General features: G+C 36.6%; 1 protein-coding gene across 1 annotated transcript in view; it reads right to left on the bottom strand.

The window, feature by feature from the left end:
• The window catches only part of LOC119837635 (vinculin), a 32,563-nt gene that overhangs the window by 3,287 nt on the left and 8,680 nt on the right, over window positions 1–20,596 (bottom strand). Inside the window, exons 2-22 of the mRNA XM_038363324.1 lie at window positions 13,991–14,098; window positions 13,402–13,547; window positions 12,845–12,950; window positions 12,193–12,294; window positions 11,455–11,587; window positions 11,007–11,088; window positions 10,281–10,398; window positions 9,625–9,746; window positions 9,065–9,131; window positions 8,567–8,676; window positions 7,945–8,047; window positions 7,182–7,318; window positions 6,452–6,582; window positions 5,849–5,997; window positions 5,329–5,394; window positions 4,557–4,668; window positions 3,896–3,989; window positions 2,976–3,165; window positions 2,199–2,426; window positions 1,913–2,042; window positions 49–161 (exon numbers count right to left, since the gene is read on the bottom strand). Coding sequence (XP_038219252.1) covers window positions 49–161; window positions 1,913–2,042; window positions 2,199–2,426; window positions 2,976–3,165; window positions 3,896–3,989; window positions 4,557–4,668; window positions 5,329–5,394; window positions 5,849–5,997; window positions 6,452–6,582; window positions 7,182–7,318; window positions 7,945–8,047; window positions 8,567–8,676; window positions 9,065–9,131; window positions 9,625–9,746; window positions 10,281–10,398; window positions 11,007–11,088; window positions 11,455–11,587; window positions 12,193–12,294; window positions 12,845–12,950; window positions 13,402–13,547; window positions 13,991–14,098 — 2,547 coding nt within the window. The remainder of the gene's footprint in view (window positions 1–48; window positions 162–1,912; window positions 2,043–2,198; window positions 2,427–2,975; window positions 3,166–3,895; window positions 3,990–4,556; window positions 4,669–5,328; window positions 5,395–5,848; window positions 5,998–6,451; window positions 6,583–7,181; window positions 7,319–7,944; window positions 8,048–8,566; window positions 8,677–9,064; window positions 9,132–9,624; window positions 9,747–10,280; window positions 10,399–11,006; window positions 11,089–11,454; window positions 11,588–12,192; window positions 12,295–12,844; window positions 12,951–13,401; window positions 13,548–13,990; window positions 14,099–20,596) is intronic.

Genomic DNA, 20,596 nt, shown 5'->3' with positions numbered 1-20,596 from the left:
AGGCTTCAATGGACACAGTCCATTTTACATTTATTAAGCACAACTCACAGTTCGGATCCTCTTGTCGGTGCACTCCAGGGCCAGCTTCTTGGCGAGGCGCGTCACCTCCTCCGAGGCTTCCGCGATCGCCTTGGCCGTGGCTATCAACTCACGTTTGCTACCTGGGTGGGAATCAATAATTAATTTACTTGATTGCGTTTGAAAAAAATATTAAACACACGCAAATATACACGCACACACACACGCACTCGCAGAGGGAGGGAGGTCAACTCATTTAAAATTATTATTTTTTACAAATAACCTAAACTACCTTCAAGTTGTCGGAACTAAACCAAATTTAAATGGAATCATACCAGACACTAGCTTTTTAACGAAAAATAATACTCAAAATCGATTCATAAAGTCAAGGAAAAAATATCCGTTGAATCGAGACTCTCATCCTTTTTTGCACTCGGTTCACAAATATAATTTATTTTTCAAATCTCTCTCTCATACATCACACTACATTTTCACATCACATCACATACGTCCTTCATACCATTAAAATTAAAGTAAATTTCCTTTACAAGTATACCTAAAGTGTACACAAACATATTACTTTTCAATTCCTTTGTTGACCCATAAAGATTGACATAAATTTGTTTATCTCACACATATGAACGCATACGTAACAACATGATTTTAATAATATTGCTAAGCAAAATTCCACATAGCTCTATATACATTGAAAGCGTAGCTTCATACAAAGCCTCTGCTGACTTACCGCTTAGGTTCATGAACACCACTATCCAGTGAGCAGACATACAATATGGATGTTATCATATACAGCATTGTATCTATGCGATTCAACTAAGAATAGGATCGATTCTTCGCCATTTTGTGAAGTCATAGATCATTTAATTCAGACGAATAAATAATGATAAGAAATATAGTATTGAAATTTGATGCAAGAGTCGGGCAATATAAAATAAAATATTGTTGAAATACAAAAAGTAACTTTTGAAATTAAATTGGCTTTCCTATATTTAGTTAATCGCATAGTACATGAATATAGTACAATGACAGGTAAAAGCAACGATTTTAATAACGTGAGTGTGAGCGAAAAAACATGATTTTTATTTGTTGTGATACACTTTACTGAGAAACTATGACACAGGTGGAACTATGGAACTATGAAATTATGGAATTTGTCATAGTATTTTTTATTCCTAATAAAAATACCATATCATCCACCATTTATGTTTAACAATTGTGTACTATTAGCACTTTGAGTACAATTTAGTACTTTGTTAGAACTAGCAAAAAGTGGTGTTTTAGCAGGGGCTAAAACCTCACTTTTTGCTAGTTCTATCATCATCATCAGCCCCAGCCGGTTCTATAGATATGTATAATTTATCCAATAATTAATATATTTTTCATTTAACAGCTAAGTTTAATTACATGTACTGAAAAACAACACGGAAAGCGTAGCAACTTTATAAGAAATTAATATAATTTTACATTACAAGTTAGTCGAATAGTAAGCAATTTATCGAAGCTGTCTAAGCTCTCTTCATAGCTTTTGATATTTTTACAAAGAATATTTTTGGGTATCCAATATTATATTGACACCTCATCACACTTTTATCTACAATATCATATTTTTTGTTTAATTTTTTTAAACGTAGACAAAATATCCTCGTGAGGATATTTCTCCTCTTGAGGACAAACATCCTAAAGGCTTATATTTACGACGATGAATTCACCTGATACTCAATTAACATGTTAATTTAAGACTCAGAAGGCACGAGATAAGCAAGCATTATCATAAAAATAACCGATCTCTTCCTATACGCCTCTCATTATAAGAGGATGGTTCGTCTCTTGGCGAATAACTAATAATATATTATTAAATATGTAAAATGTAGGTTACCTTTAGAGTCAGATCGCACGAGGTCAGAAAGCCTCGCCATGAGGATGGCCATCCTCTTGGCGGCTGCGATGATCTCATTGTCCTTCGAAGACCACTCGCGAACTGCGCGATGCAGGTTGTGGGCGGCCACCTGTTTATTTTTATAATAACATTTTTTAGAGGTAAAGTTATAGATGCGAAAAAAATTATAGTGTAACGGATTTCGACCTTTCCGCTTTATTTTTACATCATTTTTCCTACACGTGCTTTCCCGCTTCAAACAAGTCCCACAATACCAAAAGCTCACCAAGATCGGTTGGCTAGGGTGCGGCTGGCGGTCGAATATGTCCTCGCCCTCGTCGTCCGTGTCGGGGGGCGGAGGGCGCGGGGGCGCGGCGCCCGGCGCCGGGGGCGCGGGGGGCGGCGGCCGCGGGGGCGCCAGCGACATCGCCGCCAGCGCCGGCAGCAGCGGCGGCGGCGGCGGCGCGTACTGCCGGGACAGCACCTCCTCCACGCCGGACGACGCTTTGAGGATCTGTGGGAGGGGGTGGAGGAGACATTTTAAGATATAAGCAGTTTTCGAGTTGGTTAAAATTGTTTTAATTGTATAAATTTGTATTGACATTGATTTAAGTTCATGGATATGATGTGGGTACGATTATGTTCCTACTGCGTATGTTTGTTACTCTTTCACACAAAAACTACTGAACCGATTACAATGAAATTTTGTTACGTAGATAGCAAACTAACTTTTTATCCCGATATTCCCATGGGATAAGGACTACGCGTGTAAAACCGCGGGGCGCAGCTAGTATGTCGTAATTGGCATGCTATAAGTGAGCCATGGTTTGTAAGTGAAATAAGTTCAAAGCGATAAAACACTTATAAAGCAATGTTAACTCAGTGGCTATGTTAGGAAGTCGAGACGCCGAGCTGAAACTAAATAGGAATAATTATAAACGGTGACAATGTTCAGACAGTTTTTAGGTTCCTCAGCTTCCCTGCCTGAGGTGTCGCCATTCACCGCTGCAAAGATACTTGGCTTCGAGTAAGAAAGCTAAGGACAAGCAGTGGGGCGGCTCACCTCGCCGTTGGCGTGTCGCCAGGCGGGCGCGGCGGCGGCGTCGCCCAGCGCGAGGCGCTTGGCCTGGCGCACGGCGGGCGCGATGGCGTCCTGCAGGCGGCGCTGCGCCGCGCCCAGCGCGCCCGCCCACTCGCCGTCCTCCGTGTTCTCGCGCTCCGCCCCGCCCACCAGCAGCACGCGGTTGGCGAGCCTGCGCAGCGCCAACGCCCACCCACCCGTATAGCCCCTGTGCACCTGCGTGCGCGCACGCGCGCACGCACGCACACACACACACGTCTATGATATCACAACAAGTCTAACCAGTTACCGTGGACACAAAAAGGACCACATATCAAATTCAGTTTATGCAGACCGTATGACGCAAATGTGTTGAGCAATACGGTCTATGGAGCTTATGATAGTTATATACGTATTAAAAATACTAAAACATTATCAATTCACTGTCACACATCCCACACATTCATTTATTATTATCATAATTATGCACTAAAGCATAAATAAACACACAAAATACAATATTTATATAAACGGTACTGTTAAGATCACTTAATCACATATAGATTTGACACACAATCAAAGAAAATTCCCATAGATGAGTTTCCTAGTGGGAAAAATTAGCCTATGTTCATACACACAAATCATTTATTTAAATGTGAAAGAAAGAAACAATCAAACAAACAAAACAATTACAATTGTTTTATCTGAAACGTTTTTCATCCATCCATTCCACACATGCGAAGTGTGTTTGTTTGTCTGTCTGGTTTTCTTGCATGTCGCAACGGAGTGACTTTTGTGTCTGGAGACAGCTACGAGGCCATAGGCTACTTTTAACCGAGGTGATACATCTTATTCACCTGGACGATTCCATTGAGTACGCGGACAAAGCCGCAGGCGGAAAGCTAGTAGAAAATAAATGTTACCTGGCAATAGCAGAAGTGTTGTCCACCATTTTCTGGGAGTCATTCGTGCGGATCGCATCTTCGCATAGGTACGTGTGTTTCTGCATTAATTCACCTTTTAGGATGAAGTTTCAAAAGTTAAAAATATCCACAGACTACATTTATCCACTTATACTATTTCTTAATTTTAAAACTATAAGATATAAACACCTATCATCTCCTACTTTATCCCCTTGGGAGTATATAACAAAATCCTTTCTCAGCGGATGTCTTCATCATAGTGTCTATCTGTAAGTGAAATTTCAGTTGATCGGTGCAGGAGTTCGGGCTGTGAGCTGATGGTTCCATCGGAACTTGTGAGCTTTATATATTACTAGCCTTTGCCCGCGGCTTCATACGCGTTAAATTTGAAGTAAAACCTCTTCCACTCCTCCCCCCTTTTTTAATTTTTATACATACAAAACTTCCTCTTGAATCACTCTATCTATTAAAAAAACCCCATCAATGAAAAATGTGTTACGTAGTTTTAAAGATCTAAGCATACGGACACACAGACGGCGGAAAGCGATTTTATTATACACTATGTAGTGAAGAAGATGGTTCGAAAGGAGCGTCTACGGCTTCTTTCCATCTCCAAGTGTGCGGTGTTTAACCAAATAAATGCTCCAGCCAGACGCGTTACCAGCGGTCCTGACGAAGTCCAGCGGGTCCACGGCCTGGTCGCACAGGTCCCGGCAGCGCAGCACGGCGTCCGCGTACTGGTTCTTCAGGTTCGTGAAATGCTCCTCAGCCACCTGCGCATGCGTCGTTATATTCATTTTATAATATTTGAACGTCTTCATTGTACGTATCATTCTATTTGAATATTTCGTAATAAAATAATGAATCGCTATAATAAAAAAACTTATAAATTGAATGAATAAAGGGAAGACACTACAGTTTCTTGGGGGCTCTTCTCTTCAGAAACTGCTTTCCGAACCGGTGGTAAATATTAATATTATTTTTTGACTATTCCATAATTTTTTAACTCAACGATGTTTATAAATAAATGATCTTTCTTTCTTTCTTTCTAATTGAATAAATAATTAATGATTGAGTTTGAGTTTGAATTTGAAACTCGATGGAATTGTCATTTAAAGACCACAGGACAGTTCTAAAGTATCATTATTATAAATACGATATGAAATCTTCTACGATTTTAAAAGAGGAACTACTGAGTCTCTTGTCGGGCTTTCTCAGTAGCAAAGGTTTTCCGAACCGGCAATGAATAGTAAAACTATTTTATGAAGACTAAGGTGCTTTTAAAAGAAGTCTAATTTTCCGTTGCCTCTAGCACAGGTTTATTCTTAGTTGAGGCGACCGTCGTAATAATAAATCAATGTTTAAGTTTATAAATAAGAAAAACTATAAAAAGAAAAATAAATAAAAGTGTGTCTGTACACACATCAACTAACCTTACTATCAGGGTAGTGTAATCGAATTTTTCCAGCACAGATCAGTTGAGGAGATAGCTTTTCCACCTGCAGATAAAATATAAATGTTAGTAAGATAAAGTAATGAAGAGGAGGTGGTCTTGGAAACAAGTAGATGGTTTAATTGTAAAGTTTAATTTTATAATTGTTCTTAAGCGTTATGATGCAAATTCGATAAAACTTCAAAATATTATTATTTTATGCTTACACGCATTTTTAATTAAAAGACAAGTTAAAAAATGTTATCAAACAAAATATAATGTTTTTTTTTATATAATAGCTGAATGTTTTTTTTTTTTTTTACATAAAACTGTCAGATCGAATCAAAACAACTTTTCTGGCGTTTCTGGTCTATTTTTCTGGATTTAACAACAAAAAAAATTGCTATAAATGACAAAAAAAATATTTTTTTGGAATTTTTTCCAAAAAATTGTATTTTTTTTGTAATTTTTAGTATGTAAAATATTATAGTATATAAATATTCTCGTGGCGGGTGGTGTACCTCCTTAGCGTTGTGGTGCAGCAGGTCGGCGAGGCGCTTGTTGTGGCGCACGCCGGCCGCCACCATGCCGGCGGCGGCGGCGGCGCGCGCGCTGAACGCCTGCAGCGCGCGCGCCCGCTCCTCGAAGCGAGCCTCGCGCCCCGCCGAGCCTGACATACGGACAAAATCATTATAGAGTATAAAAAAATCGCTTTCTCCTTGCTTATATTCTTAAAGTTACGCAACGGCCTTTTGATGTTTTTTTTTTATTAGAAAGAAAGAAAACAAGATTTATTGCCACACAACAACAGCCTTAAAACTAAAGCGACTTAATTAAAATATAAAAAATTAACACGGCAACGACAGCAGCCTGGAGTTAATAGCATCTCGGTAAGACTGCCCCTAGCTTTATTTAGTCTACTAACAAAGTAATTACGCTGTTACTAACAAATATAGGACATGTATTCCAATTTCTGATTAAAAATAAATAATAACCGAACCTCAATCTGCTATATTTTCTACCACTTTTACCCCAAACCTTGAGCACAAGGCGAGGTTAACGCTACAAAAGCGCCAAATCTCTCCAGCAAAGTGAGATGAAGGCGACAACAGGGCGGCACTAACCGACGGGCGCGTTGACCGCGTCGGTGAAGTGTCGCAGCGGCGCGGCCACGTCGATGAAGTCCTCGACCACGCGGTTCACGACCGCGCGCTCCAGCCCGCGCTGCAGCTCGTGCAGCTTGTCCGTTAACTCCCTGGAAACAACCGTAACAATACGGTTAGATGCTGTGTCTCATATTGGTATGATCGCAATAAGATTGCATTGCGATTCTACACAACTGCCTAATTGATTTAGTCAGAAGGTTGATAAGAATATAAGCGTTCCTACTTTTAACTGACTTTCAAAAACTTGAGTGATAGATTTTCTCAAAAAAAAAAAAAAAAACTTGACTTGTCAAAAGTTCAGAATTAGGGTTTGATAACATATTTTTTGATGTAGTACTTTGATACGTACTTTAACAACCCCCATCGGGTTATAATCATAGCGTGCCATATTCACTATGTTGGCAACACATAAAATGTTAAAATTGATCAAAACTGATTTGATTTGTGCAGTTAAAAAACTTCTTAAATCTTGATATTTTTTCAATTTTCATTTAGTCAGCGGACGGAGTCCATCATTTGCGTAAATTTTAATTACGTTGGTTTTTCCGCGTCTAAGTTTTGAAACAACCACCATCAAGCTATGGTCAGGAATGTGGTTTTTGCGGTTTATCGCTTGCGGAAAACATTTCAACACATCTAACCTAACCTAATTCAAAATAAAATACATAAACAACAATATAAAACTCACCTAGTGACAGCCCTAGCCTCCTCCGAGTCGCCGCGGCCGCTGAGGCACAGGTCGGCCAACTTGTCGGACAGGCGTTGCACCTCCGAGCACAGCTGCATTATCTCCGCTTTCTCGCGGCCTTGCAGGTTGTCAGCGATCTAAGAATAATTCTTTATATTGAACTTGCTTTTGGCCACGACCCCTTCCCCACAACCCCACTATTTTCTACTATATTATGCATAAACCTTCCTCTTAAATCACTCGAATAAAAAACACCCCCATCAAAATTTTTAATCACCCCCTTTTTTTAATCAATTATTAAGTTTGGAAATAACTAACTGATGAATGAAAAAAAAAATTTTACGAATAATAACTCCTTCCAAAGAGCAGTAGATATTAACTTGTAGCACAAATTAAAAAATAACTCATCACACAAATAATGGACATTGTCCTAGTAAGGACAATTTAAAACTAGATAATATTTCAATAAAACCACAGCAATATGTGGTTTTACTTAAACCTCTATATTGTAAAGAATTATGTTGAACTAGACGCTCGTCCCGGCTTCGCCCGGATATCAAAATTCCTGTTTTATCCCAAAGGAGCATTTAAGATGGAAGTTTGTATGTAACCAATTAAAAAAAAATCATTCATAATCATTTCTTCTTTATTGAAGTCAGTCGAAAATAAATGTCACGTAAACATGCATATTCTGCAAATACATACAATTAAAAATATACAAAATAGGTAACAGCCCTTCAAAAGAATCCAAATGGCTACTCACTGTGTGCCCTTGTGCTACTATGCTACTGATGGCCTTCTGTCCTTCGAGCCGGGTGGCCGGTTCGGCTGCCGGGTGGAGCAACCACTTGTGAGCCGCTTCCAATCTGTGGATCGAATTAGAAAAAATATGAGAGTAGAAAGAGTAGAAGTCATTGGTAAGAGAGTGAGATTTTGTGGTTAAATTACGAATTTTGTAGGTAGCCGCTTGTCCTGACACGAGAAGACACGAGATAAAAAATAAAATGTATTAATTTATAGCCGAATTCCGAACTTGAAACAGAGTAATCTCTGTTATTATAATTGATTACTCTAAATAATTAAACCAGTTAAAAAAAAACTAAAAACACCCACAATTGATGGAATCAACTAAAATGTTTCACTTGACCTTCTAATAAAAGCGTATTAATTAATATAATATTTAATATAAAAATTACTAAATCAATAACATTGGAATTTTTCTCAATTGTTTAATTAGGCGCCTAGGCTTTCCATTCAATCGAAATTTAATGAAAAGTATAGGCTCTTAATCAAACCGCCCATATAGTTGACTGCATACATATTATATGCACGAAATTAAATAAAAATTAAAGGTAAATTTCACAATAGTACTGTTTGAAACTAACCTAGCTTGCATAGTCTTGCCGCCCTGCTTCTCCGCGGCCCTCACCCCCTCGTTCACGATCCCCTCCACTTCGTCCAGCTGACTCCCCAACTCGGAGCACAGTTTCTGCGCCTGTTGATGAATTCATATCAATGTTTTTAATACTAAATTGAAGAGATTGATAAATATAACAGAATGAAATAATATGAAAAATGGAAAATGTGTATAACAAGGAAATAATGTTGTAAATGATAAAAAGTATTGATTATAATTTAATGTATTAATCAGAGATTAAGCCTAATTGTTTTTATAGTACAAATATGAACAATAAACGGACATTTGAATTAATATGTTTTTAAAATTGACAGTAATAGCGGTTTTTCTTTCTAACGCTTTTTTTATTTCTTTCTTTAAAAAAATGTGGCACCTGATTTTATGTACTTTTTACTGGACTTCGACATAGGTACCCTTTTAAAAGTTAGAAATTGCATATTAATCTTATAAAAATTACAAGTTTTACCTTAGGCTCTCTCCCGCGTCCATACTGGCGCTCGTCACAGAGCACGTCAGCGTTAATGCCACCGGATCTAAAAAAACAATTTTACATCAACAAATGAGAACAAAATAAGTGAAACAACATACACTTTAAAATAAAGCTATGTATTCTTAACACAATAATCTCGCTTCTATTTTTAAATTTGTTTATATCTACCGAATGGTTAGACTAATATTAAAAATCTAGAGTATACGCATCTCAGCGTGTCAAGCGTCGCGTCGGCTAGAGTCAATACGTGTTAGAAAATTGTCCAAGTTTGTCAGCGCACCTATCCCAACCTCTCAATTTGGCAGTTTGATTCAGTTTCCCAAGCGAAAAAGTTTCCCGACGTGTCAAAGTCAGTAAATATCCTAAGTCTGTTAGCACACGTATCCCCGCCCCGCAAATTGTCAGCGTGCGGGACGCGCACCGCCAGTTGTCAGCGTGCATGTGTGCGCGCTGCAAGTTGTCAGCGTGCGTGTGCACAGCGCAAGTGGCCAGCACCGCAAGGTGTCAGCACCGTGAGCGAGTGCGCAGGGGCTCACCGCACGGTGGCGCGCAGCGCGTCGGCGCGCGCGGGCGCGAGGTGCTCGGCGGCGCGCTGGCCGGCCGTCAGCACGCAGCGCAGCGCGCGCTCGCCGCCCGAGTTGCGCAGCGCGCCCGGATCCTGCGTACATACATAAATACATATAGCATATATACATATTCCAACAACATTCAACAGGGGCCTAACCGGCCGGCTAGAAACGTAGACTGGCGCGCCGGTAATCTTGTTGATCGAAAATCCAACGGAGTTATTGCACTTTCCTTCATTCGCAGTCCGGATCCAGAATCGTATAGCCCGTATATACAGGGTGGAATTCTGTTATACCACCCAAAGAGATCTTTATACTGTAGATAGAAAATTTTACTCAAAGAAACATCCCAAGGGGTAGGTAGGTACTAATTTATAAAATCGGACCAATACGCCCTCAAATTGTCAGAACTACACTAACCGGCATGTCTAAGAATCAAAAGTTCGACGACATGTGACATCTGCCAACCCGCACTTGGCCAGCGTGGTGGATTATGTTCTGAACGCCCATTGGAGGCCTGTATCCCAGCAGTGTGAACATATGCGCTGATGATGATGATGATCATGTTTCATCTTAATAATATTGGTGTAGATATAAAGTCTTGATAAAAGTGTCTATATACTAACATTCAGGAATTCATGTGCAGCTCCCGCCTTGCTATGTATCTGTGTCTGCAGCGCTTTCAGTACTGCGATGTTGTCCTTTTCCCCGCCGTCCTCTATGTATGACGTCAATTGTAGCACCCTGTGTATAGAATGTTTCTGCAATTAATTTCTGTAAACAAATCTAACAGTTATAAATAACTTAAATTACTAAAAAAAACGCTTTACTGAGAGAATCTATACTAAACTGTCTCACTTACTCTTTGAAAGAGAATTTATAAGGAAATTATTTAATGGATATTCTAATCAGGGTTATTTATTTTATTTGTTTTTTTTTTTGGTTTACCATAAATTTAATGATAAAAAAAATGATAAAATTATTGTTTTTTCACTGATCCATGATAAGTGGTCAAAGTTTGAATTCAATCTGTCTACTTAAATTACGACAAAATCGATATAAAAGAAGTCGCTTACATACAAACATACAGCTGAAGCTGATAAAAGTGAAAGTTATATGGGAAACTAGCTGCGCTCCACGGTTTCACCCGCGTAAGTCTGTATCCCGTAGGAATATCGGAATAAAAAGTTACCTAAGTGTTATTCCAGTCGTCCAGCCATATACATACAAAATTTTATTGCAATCGGTTCAGTAGTTTTTGCGTGAAAGAGTTACAAACATCCATCCGATTATAATATTAGTAGGTATAATAATGAATACCATATTATTATACAAATACCATGTTTGCTAACCTGATGATTTCATGTATTTCATCCGCCATACGCTGCGCCAAATAATTCCTATTTTCTGCAGCATCTTCTATCCCCTTACCGCCTGTAATCAAATTCGAAACACAATTTAATTCCTATTTTTACGGAAAATTTCCGTAACTATACGTAAGCATTGAGAGCCGGTTCCTCAGCAGTTTCACAGCAGCAAATAGCTCGTTTCTCCCCAAGAATAAAGGAGAAATCTTAAAAGAATAGGCGGGAGTCGAACCCACGTCTATTTGCTATACTGTAACAACGCCTAGCCTCGCAGCCACCCGTGATCCCGCCACAACAGTCGAATTGTTCATCTCATTCAGTTTTATGTGCCTTAGGGAACAACGTATTTAAATTTATATTATTATAATTATTTAACTTTATATTATCTTCAGTACTGAAGCTGCTCGTAATACAAGCATACAAACATACCCACCTTCAGACAATATATGTATGTATATCTTCATAGCGCATATGAGCACGGGCGCCAGCTTTTTCACGCTTTCGAGGCAACGCGCGAGCGTCTCCGCGTGCGGCGGGTGGGTCAGCTCAGCAGCGCGGGCCGCAACCTGAATTGTGGACCTTATTACTATGGGGGTAAGGTCTATATTGAGTTTTGGGTAATGCTGCGTGCTATATGTAAATTATTTGTGTAATAGGTATAATTTTTGCTTTTGGTGTATACGCCGCCCTAAGGAATGTGAATCTTATTACTGTGGATATTCAGTTTGTATTTAACTTTGCTCAATAGTTGTGTTACTGGTAAGTGTGTCAGCTTGACGCCGCCGTATTATGGCTCTTATTACTATGGGTATAAAGTCTATATTTCATGAGTTGATTGTTTCTCATCAATGGTTAGGATATCATCATATTTTATTTTAAATTTAAATGGTCACAATTGGAAGTCTTATAGGTAAAAAATTCTTAATTTAATATTAGGGACATTTCAAGGTGCAGATTAATTAAATATTATTTATATAGTATACAATTCAATATCTTAACACCTGTTGCGGTATTCTTATTTTATTAGGCAAATAACTTTAAAATATCTACAAAACGCTATAAGTTTAAATGTATATTTCTCATTATTTTCTATTTTTTATTTTAATTTTCTTTCTTTTATTGGAAAATAATAAATAAAAATAAAATAAACTGATTGTAATTGGCACATTACCTCTCTCGCAGCTTTAGACAGGGCCGGAGATATGTCCCTAAGGAACTGCACCAGGTCCTCCATTGTGTCGATGACTTCAGCCACGCCGAGGTAATCCAGTACCTGGACATCATCATCCTCATCGTTTTAGTCAGTCTATAATAGAAATCTAACTGTAATTAATTATTGGCTTTGTTAGTAGATCACTTTTTTAACTAAAAGTGATATTGTTTTTGCATAGCGCTGGAACGTAACGACTTTGAATGTGAATGTCAAAAATTTTAGTTGAAAGAATCAAACGATAAAGCAATATCAAGCTTATAGACAACATTTTAAGGTGTATTCACAAAATGTACCAAATATTACGGTATAAGCTCGCTGGTGAATATACACCAAAATAAATTCAACCTTATTCGCTGGAGTTAAAGTCGGATTTTACAAAGCATCAAATGTCTAACAAGGGTAGAAGTTTTGTTGGACATATTTTGTCCCTGATATTTTATGTAGATGTTATTATTGATCGGCTTCTGACCATTGCATTTAACTAAGTTAATTTTTTATAAAACTTACTGTTCTCACTTAATATCTTATACTAGACGTCATAAGGTTCATTATTAAAAAAAAGGCTAATAATTTTTAGAACTGTAGCGGTTGATGTCTGTTTCTTTTTTACCTTTTTACACTCTCTGACTATCTTCCTCACTTCGGATTCATCAAAGCATAGCAGCAACGCTGATGTCCCCTGCAATATACCACGAGAGCCTTCTATCAGCTTTTTCCTGTCAAACAAATAAATTAATTAATCAAGTGCGAGAGCAAATGCATTATTGTCCATTTTGATACAAGCTTTCCTATTGATAATTGTACTTAAGTCATTTGCATTTCATATACATAATTCATAGTTTCATTTATCATGAGCCAATGACAATATTCCACACAAATACTTCAGCAATACCAGTAGGAGACCAGATCCCCACATTTTGCATTAAGCTTTTTTATATCATCGATCAATAGTAAAGCACTTGGCCACGATTTCGTCCGATGGTAAGCTACTAATAATGGAATGGAATAGAAGGTACTTTATGACTTTACGGTTGACTTTTAAACTTCTTGTCAGATGGTTGGGAATTTTTTGGAAATTTGTTACGTTTTAGCTATAAATTGACAATTATTTGACTTTGAGTTGATCCTTTTGTATCCAATCTAGGCTCTTAGTATCAAAGATCTCACCTAGCCGGCCCCGAGTATGGATCAGTTCTCAGCATGTCCGAAGCCTGCTGCAGCAGCGTGGCCGCGCCCTCCACCCGCCGCAGCGCGCCCGGCATGTCCGCTCGCAGGATCGTGTCATCTGACGACTCGATTGTCTCGTGCCCCACCTGGTTTTAATGAGTTGTTTACAACATTTTGGACTAAAACTATTCTAGAACAAGATCTTAGTAAATAGACTTAGATGTGCCACTATATAAACTAAGCTATCTGAACTCGATTTCCAGTTATAATAGGTTAAATGCGTTATATTCATGGCGAATGTTTTCGATATCATTGTATTACAATAGAATTTGTTTAGTTCCGCCTTACTCTGATAAAATGGCTTGCCTTATTCTGAACTAAAGTTATATCTCCCTTTCTCTTTAACACTGGTTGTACTAAACTCATTGTGTTGTGTTGTGTTGCATTCTTCTTTAGTTATATAGTGCAAATAAAGTGTCCTATTGTATAGTGAAGTTTAGTCAGCAACATAATTCACGAGTATAGTGAACAGTGTCTGTGATGGAAGAAAAAGTCAATAAATAAATAAATAATAATTTATTCATCTCACCTTAACCAAATTATTGACGGCAAGCGACACGGCCTGGACTGGCCGCGCCAGGTCTGGCATAGCGTTGCCATCTTCGGCTTCTTCGTGAAGGATCACCAGTCGAGATACCTGAAAAGAGGGATTGAGGAATTAAGATTTGTTTCAAATAATGTTATGGCTAACTAATAATGGCTAACCTAAAAAAATTCAATCGAATTGATAACCTCCTTCTTTTTTGAAGTCGATTGATTAATATACAATCATGTACTAGATGCATTCCAGGTAATCGAAGGGTATAAGATAAATAATAAGTCCATGTTTTGTTAATGCGTAAGTCAATAATATATACTATTACAGAATTGTTAGTTAAAATATACATGTATATTAACATACATTTTACGATTTGTGTTGATGTATTATCTTCTATCAAAACAAAATACAATGAAAGAAGATTGAGATATGACAATATTGTAGGGTTCTATTAAATTTAGACGGGTCAGTGGACCAGCACAGTCGATACTTTTAACTCCCACATGCTTCCAATCCATTTACAAATAATCAAAAAGTATTACAAATTCTTATTATATTTAATTGGAGTATTTATTGTATTCATTTAAATTTCTTAATGACTTTGCTTTAACCAACATTACATTACAGTAATATAAATTCAATCAACTGGGTAAGATGCATTTAAGTTTAAATATATATTGAACGATGATTGAATGTCTCATGTCCTCCAGAAACAATGAACTCGGTCAAGATATTGCAAGTGCATAATTAATTAGATAAGACTGCAATAACAATTTAAATGGCATACATCACATACTATCTGTTGTTTCTGTCTAAGTTTGTGCAATAAAGCATCATAAATAAATAAAATAAAAATAAATACACTAATTATTATTATTCTTTCTCCCTTCTTGTGGGGGATGGAAACCTAGAGTTGGGCGATATGAGGTTCAGGTAATTTCTATATATCGCCCAAGGGGGGCGTTGAAGCGGATTAGGGGGCGATAGGTAAGGATCCAGAAAAAAATTGGGAGTGGGGGGTTGGTGCAAGCCGTTAAGATTGATTTTAATTTTATTTAAAACATGATTTAAAAAATTACTCTTCTTTATTTAAAATATCATAAATTGTAATTTTAAATTTTGTTAGTTTATCTTTTCTCAAACACATCTGACCAGTAATGAAAAAAAAAATTTTAAATAAAAATCAAGTATATAGTGATATATTTTGTATGCACAATATTTGTTATGCTCATAAGACATTTTAAATGCACACCTACAGACTTCACGTTATCAATATGCAAATAAAGTCTTTGTGATAACCATATTCTCAGCTATGATTCATGTGGTCATTCAATAGCGACCATCTTCCATCTCCCTCTGTTCATTTAGTTAGATAAAGATACCAATATCGCTGTACGTCACTCCATAGTTTATACTAATTATTAGATAGAGCGTTAAACACAGTGCGCGTAGTTGGGATAAAAACTTTATTTATGAAATTTACACATAATCTATCATAGAGGCATAGGATGATCAGGTTTTTGTTTAATCTGTATATTGTTTGCAAGTAGAAACAAGCAACGGACCGAGACATGCATTATTTTGAGAGATAATGTGAGAAAATAAAAAAATGTGGTAACTTTATATCAAACTTTTCCCGTATACACCATATATTCTAAAGTACTCAGGAAACATGTGCATATCAAACTGTGAAAGAATTTTTAAAATCTCTCTAAGAGTATCTTGGATTAGCACGTATAAACAAACAAGCTTATTTACACTTTATAATATAGTTATATAGTTTACACAGCCATCTTTGTTCTACAAATGATCTGCTACCATGTTTTATAATAATAACCCTAGAAGCGCCCCGGGCTAAACTAAAGACATAAACTTTAATCCTACCTATCAATCTATATCATATCACCTACACATACGAGAAAACCTCATCGTAAATACCAAAACACCCACAGCCCCCCACTATCACCATAGTAACGTACCTACGTGAGAGATCGCCACGCTTGGCAATGAATGGACCATGTAAATCACTTTGCATTGCGTACCATATCTGGTGCGATCCATACACGGTCGGGGCGCCCGCGCACATATAGGTGTCGAGCGTGGGCTCACTCCTATTCGTGTTTTATAGCTTATCACGCAGGTTTTTATTTTATTTGTTTTATTTCATTAATTTCTATTTTACTTTTTGTCTACTCATATTAAGAAAATTATAAATATTATGATGTATTTTAATTAAAGGCATACGAATATAACTAAAGTAAGGAAAGAAGCTGGTGCCTCTCCACACAGGCGAGTTCTTTGAACTCAGCCTAGAACGGGTGCCACTTATCACAATTACTGTAAAAAAAAATCGTTCTATTGAGAAGGCATTATCTATTAGGCTCGCATAGTGACAATTTTTTGATGTGGTCAACACGCAACTGACAAGTTTTTAAAGCGAAATAGAAGTTCAAAAAAGAATATCGAATATTGTCTAGAAAGGGCGCGAGTAGTTATCATATAAAGTTTGTATTTACACATCAACAGACAAGCAAAGTTGATGAGTTAAAACAGTTCATAATAGACTTTTAATAGCTTAGTTATTTATACGTTGATTGAGAAAGTTCTCGAGTATAGTTTAAATATAAACATTCACTTAACAATGTGCTAGTCGCTAGTGCATTCGAACAAAATGTAACAAAGGGAAATCTACAAGAAACATTCATTAACGCACTATATGAAATAGCCACATATTTTAGTGAAAGCCCTATCAATATGGGTTCTGTTGTATCAGAAAATTTTAAAGTTTCTATGGATTCAGTTAGTTCATTGAATTTTTCGATCTGTTTCAATTTTAACTATAAGAAAGCATTTTTTTTTCAAAATCACCGACGGACGTTTTCATTTCATTTATGTGCTTGCATGTAGCATTGAAATTAACCTCTAATTGCAATCTCTCGAGTCACGTTCCCAAAACAAAGGTGAATCATTGGTGACGTCATCACAAGGGTGTAGCGCAGACAAGAATACCCGCCCTCAACATTTCTGCTTGCCCTTTATCGGTTGACTTTTAGAGCTGTATTCTGCCTTTTATTTTGGCAACGTTTTTGGGTGCAGTTTATTACTGTGTTGGTCTGAATGTTGTTCTTTTAGTTATAGATAGCTGATTTTATGAGGAGTAACTTTTGTCAGTTATTTTTAAGTTAGTACTGTAAAAAAAGAAAATTAATACATGACTATCTGAAATTTGTCTGTGTGCGATATTTCTAAAAGTACAAAGATTTGAATATTTTGAACACGGCTTCGACTATCACTAAAGACTTTCGATTAAAAAGACGAAACCAAATAGGTCCGTTCGTTTAGGACACTAAGACATGACACAGATAACAATTCTTTGGTACATCAAAGGTCAGTTAAAACCACCGACCTTTTTGTGTTAGGGACTACAGTCAAACCTGGATAAGCGAGAGTTCAAGGGAGCACAATCTCATTCTCGCTCATAGAGGTTTCTCACTAACCCGAGTTTCTCACTAATGCATAATATGTATATTATTTTTAATGAAAGCAAAACAAAAATGTATGTACTGTGTAATTTTATTTTATTTAGAAATAAGAATGTAACTATGTCATTTTATTTTATTTAAAACTTATTTATATCAAAAAAAATCCGTCAATTTAGTTTGGGTTTCTGTTTTTGTATTTTGAATACTTTTTTTCTAATTCATAAATTTTGTCGATCGTATAAACAATAAAGTTGATGTAACTCAACTCGCAAATTTCAGCATCCATTAAAAATAGATAAATTAGATATTACAATTTAACCTATATTGAACTAAAAGACATGTATATTTATACAAAGATCATTGAGATAGATAACTAACTATGTACATTGAACGGAATGAATTGAAATGAAACCGAAAGTGATTCCAGTCACGTATTACGCTTCGCTCTGTATATGGTAGGTCATGTCATGACGTCAACGCGTCATCTACTAAACAGACGCTGCAATCTATGCGTTCAATTCTATTAGCCTTTTTTTGCTATATACCTATTTCTTCTGGATTAGGATATCATCATCAGTCCATAACTATGGACTGATGATGATATCCTAATCCAGATATTTTACGAACTATTACAATATAATATTATTCAAAAGAAATTATTGATTATGTATACATATATATTAATAACATACAATTACTCAATATCCCTATATTCCTGTGTGTGTGTGTGTGTGTGTGTGTGTGTGTACGCGCGTGTGTGCGTGTACGTTTGTGCATGTGTGTGCAATTTCCTATCAAACACAAATGGCCAATGCCACAGCGGAAAATATATCGAATTGGGGTATTTCGTTTTAAAACATGAGACTGTATCGTTTCTTCAATCGGTAAGAAATATACACTGAATATTATACGGAATACCAACCGACCTTACTCAACTGATCCAATTGAAACTGACATTGATTACAATGCCCCCACACACACAGAGGATATTTACTTCGCGAGGGACTAACTATGATTGACTATATACTAACTATAAAGAGTCCGTGCGGAAATTAGTGTTAGCGTTTTTAATGGATTTTGCCTATTTCATTATTAGATAGACGAACAAGCAAGGGTACAGTGGAATTCTATTTCGAAGTCATCTATAGCTCGCTGTAATGGTTTCTCAGTTTTTAATACTTTGTAAAGACGGTTTCATTAACAAACCTACATACAATTTTTACACCTATAGTTTCATAACTTTTTATATATTTTCAACCGACTTCAAATAAAAGAAAAATGAAATAAAAGAAATAATGTCTTTTTTCGTTTTATTACCTCAGAACTTTTGACTGGGTGAACCGATTTAGATGATTCTCATTTTATTTTATAAACAAGTGCCTTCCGTAAGATTTATAGGATTTTTGTTGGAAATAGTTATGAATTGTATTACACTTATATAATCTTATAATTTATAGCTAACGAGTTAGTTTGACACGATGTTTTAACATGCAAATAAATTTCTATTTTTGTAAAATTAAATACTATCTCTAAATCCTAGACATTTTTTTAAATATGTTCTTATACACCTGGTTGTACCAAGAATATCTTCTGATACAGAATAACCGCACAAACAAATAAATTGTTAACAATTATCATGCTATCGCAGGGCAGCTATTAGTGGATCAGTGGATACCCAATGCGGGAGCCAATGGGAACTATGAAATTGAATTAAGTGGTTTTTTAATTAGATTAATGTGATTAGATTCAATTTTAATTAACTTAAGTACTTAGATATTACGTACACATCCAACGGTGAAAGAATTTTCGAAATCAGTCCAGCAATTTTTGCGTGAATACATTTCAAATTCGAAGAAAAAAATGATCTCTCTTTATCATATTAGTTTAGATTAATTTCTATCAGATTATAAAGCAATTTCTAAGCAGAGATGGTTGTTACGCCTATAGGAGACACTAGAGTCTAGACAAACAAGGTTATAAGTGCGTCCCGGATATCGACCGGGATGCGAGAGGGTATATGTAGACAGCTGACAGACACTCAGGACAGACGGTTGAAGAGTCCTTATATTATAACGTAGTAATGAGCTATTCATATCTATACTAATATTAACAATCTAAAGTTTGTGAGGATGGATGTACGTAATTGTTGGATAACTGGAATAACAATTACGCAACTTTTATTTTATTATTATTATTGAATTGACAAGGTCGCATTTTGACCACCAGGTCCTCCTTAGACTTCGAAGCAGGTAAGCTAAAAAAAATCTACTAGGGCGATAGATGTAGATAAAATGGTATTTATTATTATATTTTGTATATTTGTATATTTGTAACGTTTTCACGCAAAAACCACTCGACCGATTTAAAAAATTCTTTCACCATTTTAAAGCTGCAACTAAACTGAGTGACATAGGCTATACACCACGGGCGAAGCCGGGGCGAACAGCTAGTACAATATAAAGAGGACATTACTAGCTTCAAATATTTTAATAACTAGCTGCGCCTCGCGGTTTCGCCCGCGTAAGTCCATATCCCGTAGGAATATCGGGATAAAGAGTTGCCTATATGTTATTCCAGTTGTCCAGCTTTCTACGTATCAAATTTCATTGCAATCGGTTTTTGCGTGAAAGTGAGCAACACACACATCCTAACAAACTTTCGCATTTATAATATTAAGTTGGAAGTAGGATAGTACGATGTACGAAGTACGATTAGTAGGATAACTAAACAAATAAGGGCCACTACGATAAATCCAGACCCTATTTCCATCGCTATTTCTCTTAAAGAAACGTAGGTATTAAATTCGATCAACAATCGACCATTTTTTCACCATATGGTCGAATCGACGCTCGCCCACAGCTTGTGAGGTCTGTCAATGACACGTCTTAAACGTGACGCAATAAATTTATTAGCACATACAAATACAACATCGAGCTTAATTAACTCCTTTGAGACGGCAATACAAGCTTTGCTCAGATAACGTACTGAGCCTCTTATATCAGAATCTTTATTCTATGTGCAAAGTACTGAAATACTTTGTTACTCAGCGAGGTATTTAAATCCCTAGTAGTTTAATAAATGGAAGATATTTTTTTTTTTTTTTTATGTGAAAGGG

The sequence above is a fragment of the Zerene cesonia genome, chromosome 28 (genome assembly GCF_012273895.1).
Source record: "Zerene cesonia ecotype Mississippi chromosome 28, Zerene_cesonia_1.1, whole genome shotgun sequence".
In the NCBI taxonomy this organism is placed as follows: domain Eukaryota; kingdom Metazoa; phylum Arthropoda; class Insecta; order Lepidoptera; family Pieridae; genus Zerene; species Zerene cesonia.
The sequence above is the reverse complement of the archived record's forward strand: the minus strand, read 5'-3'. Positions and strand labels throughout refer to the sequence as shown.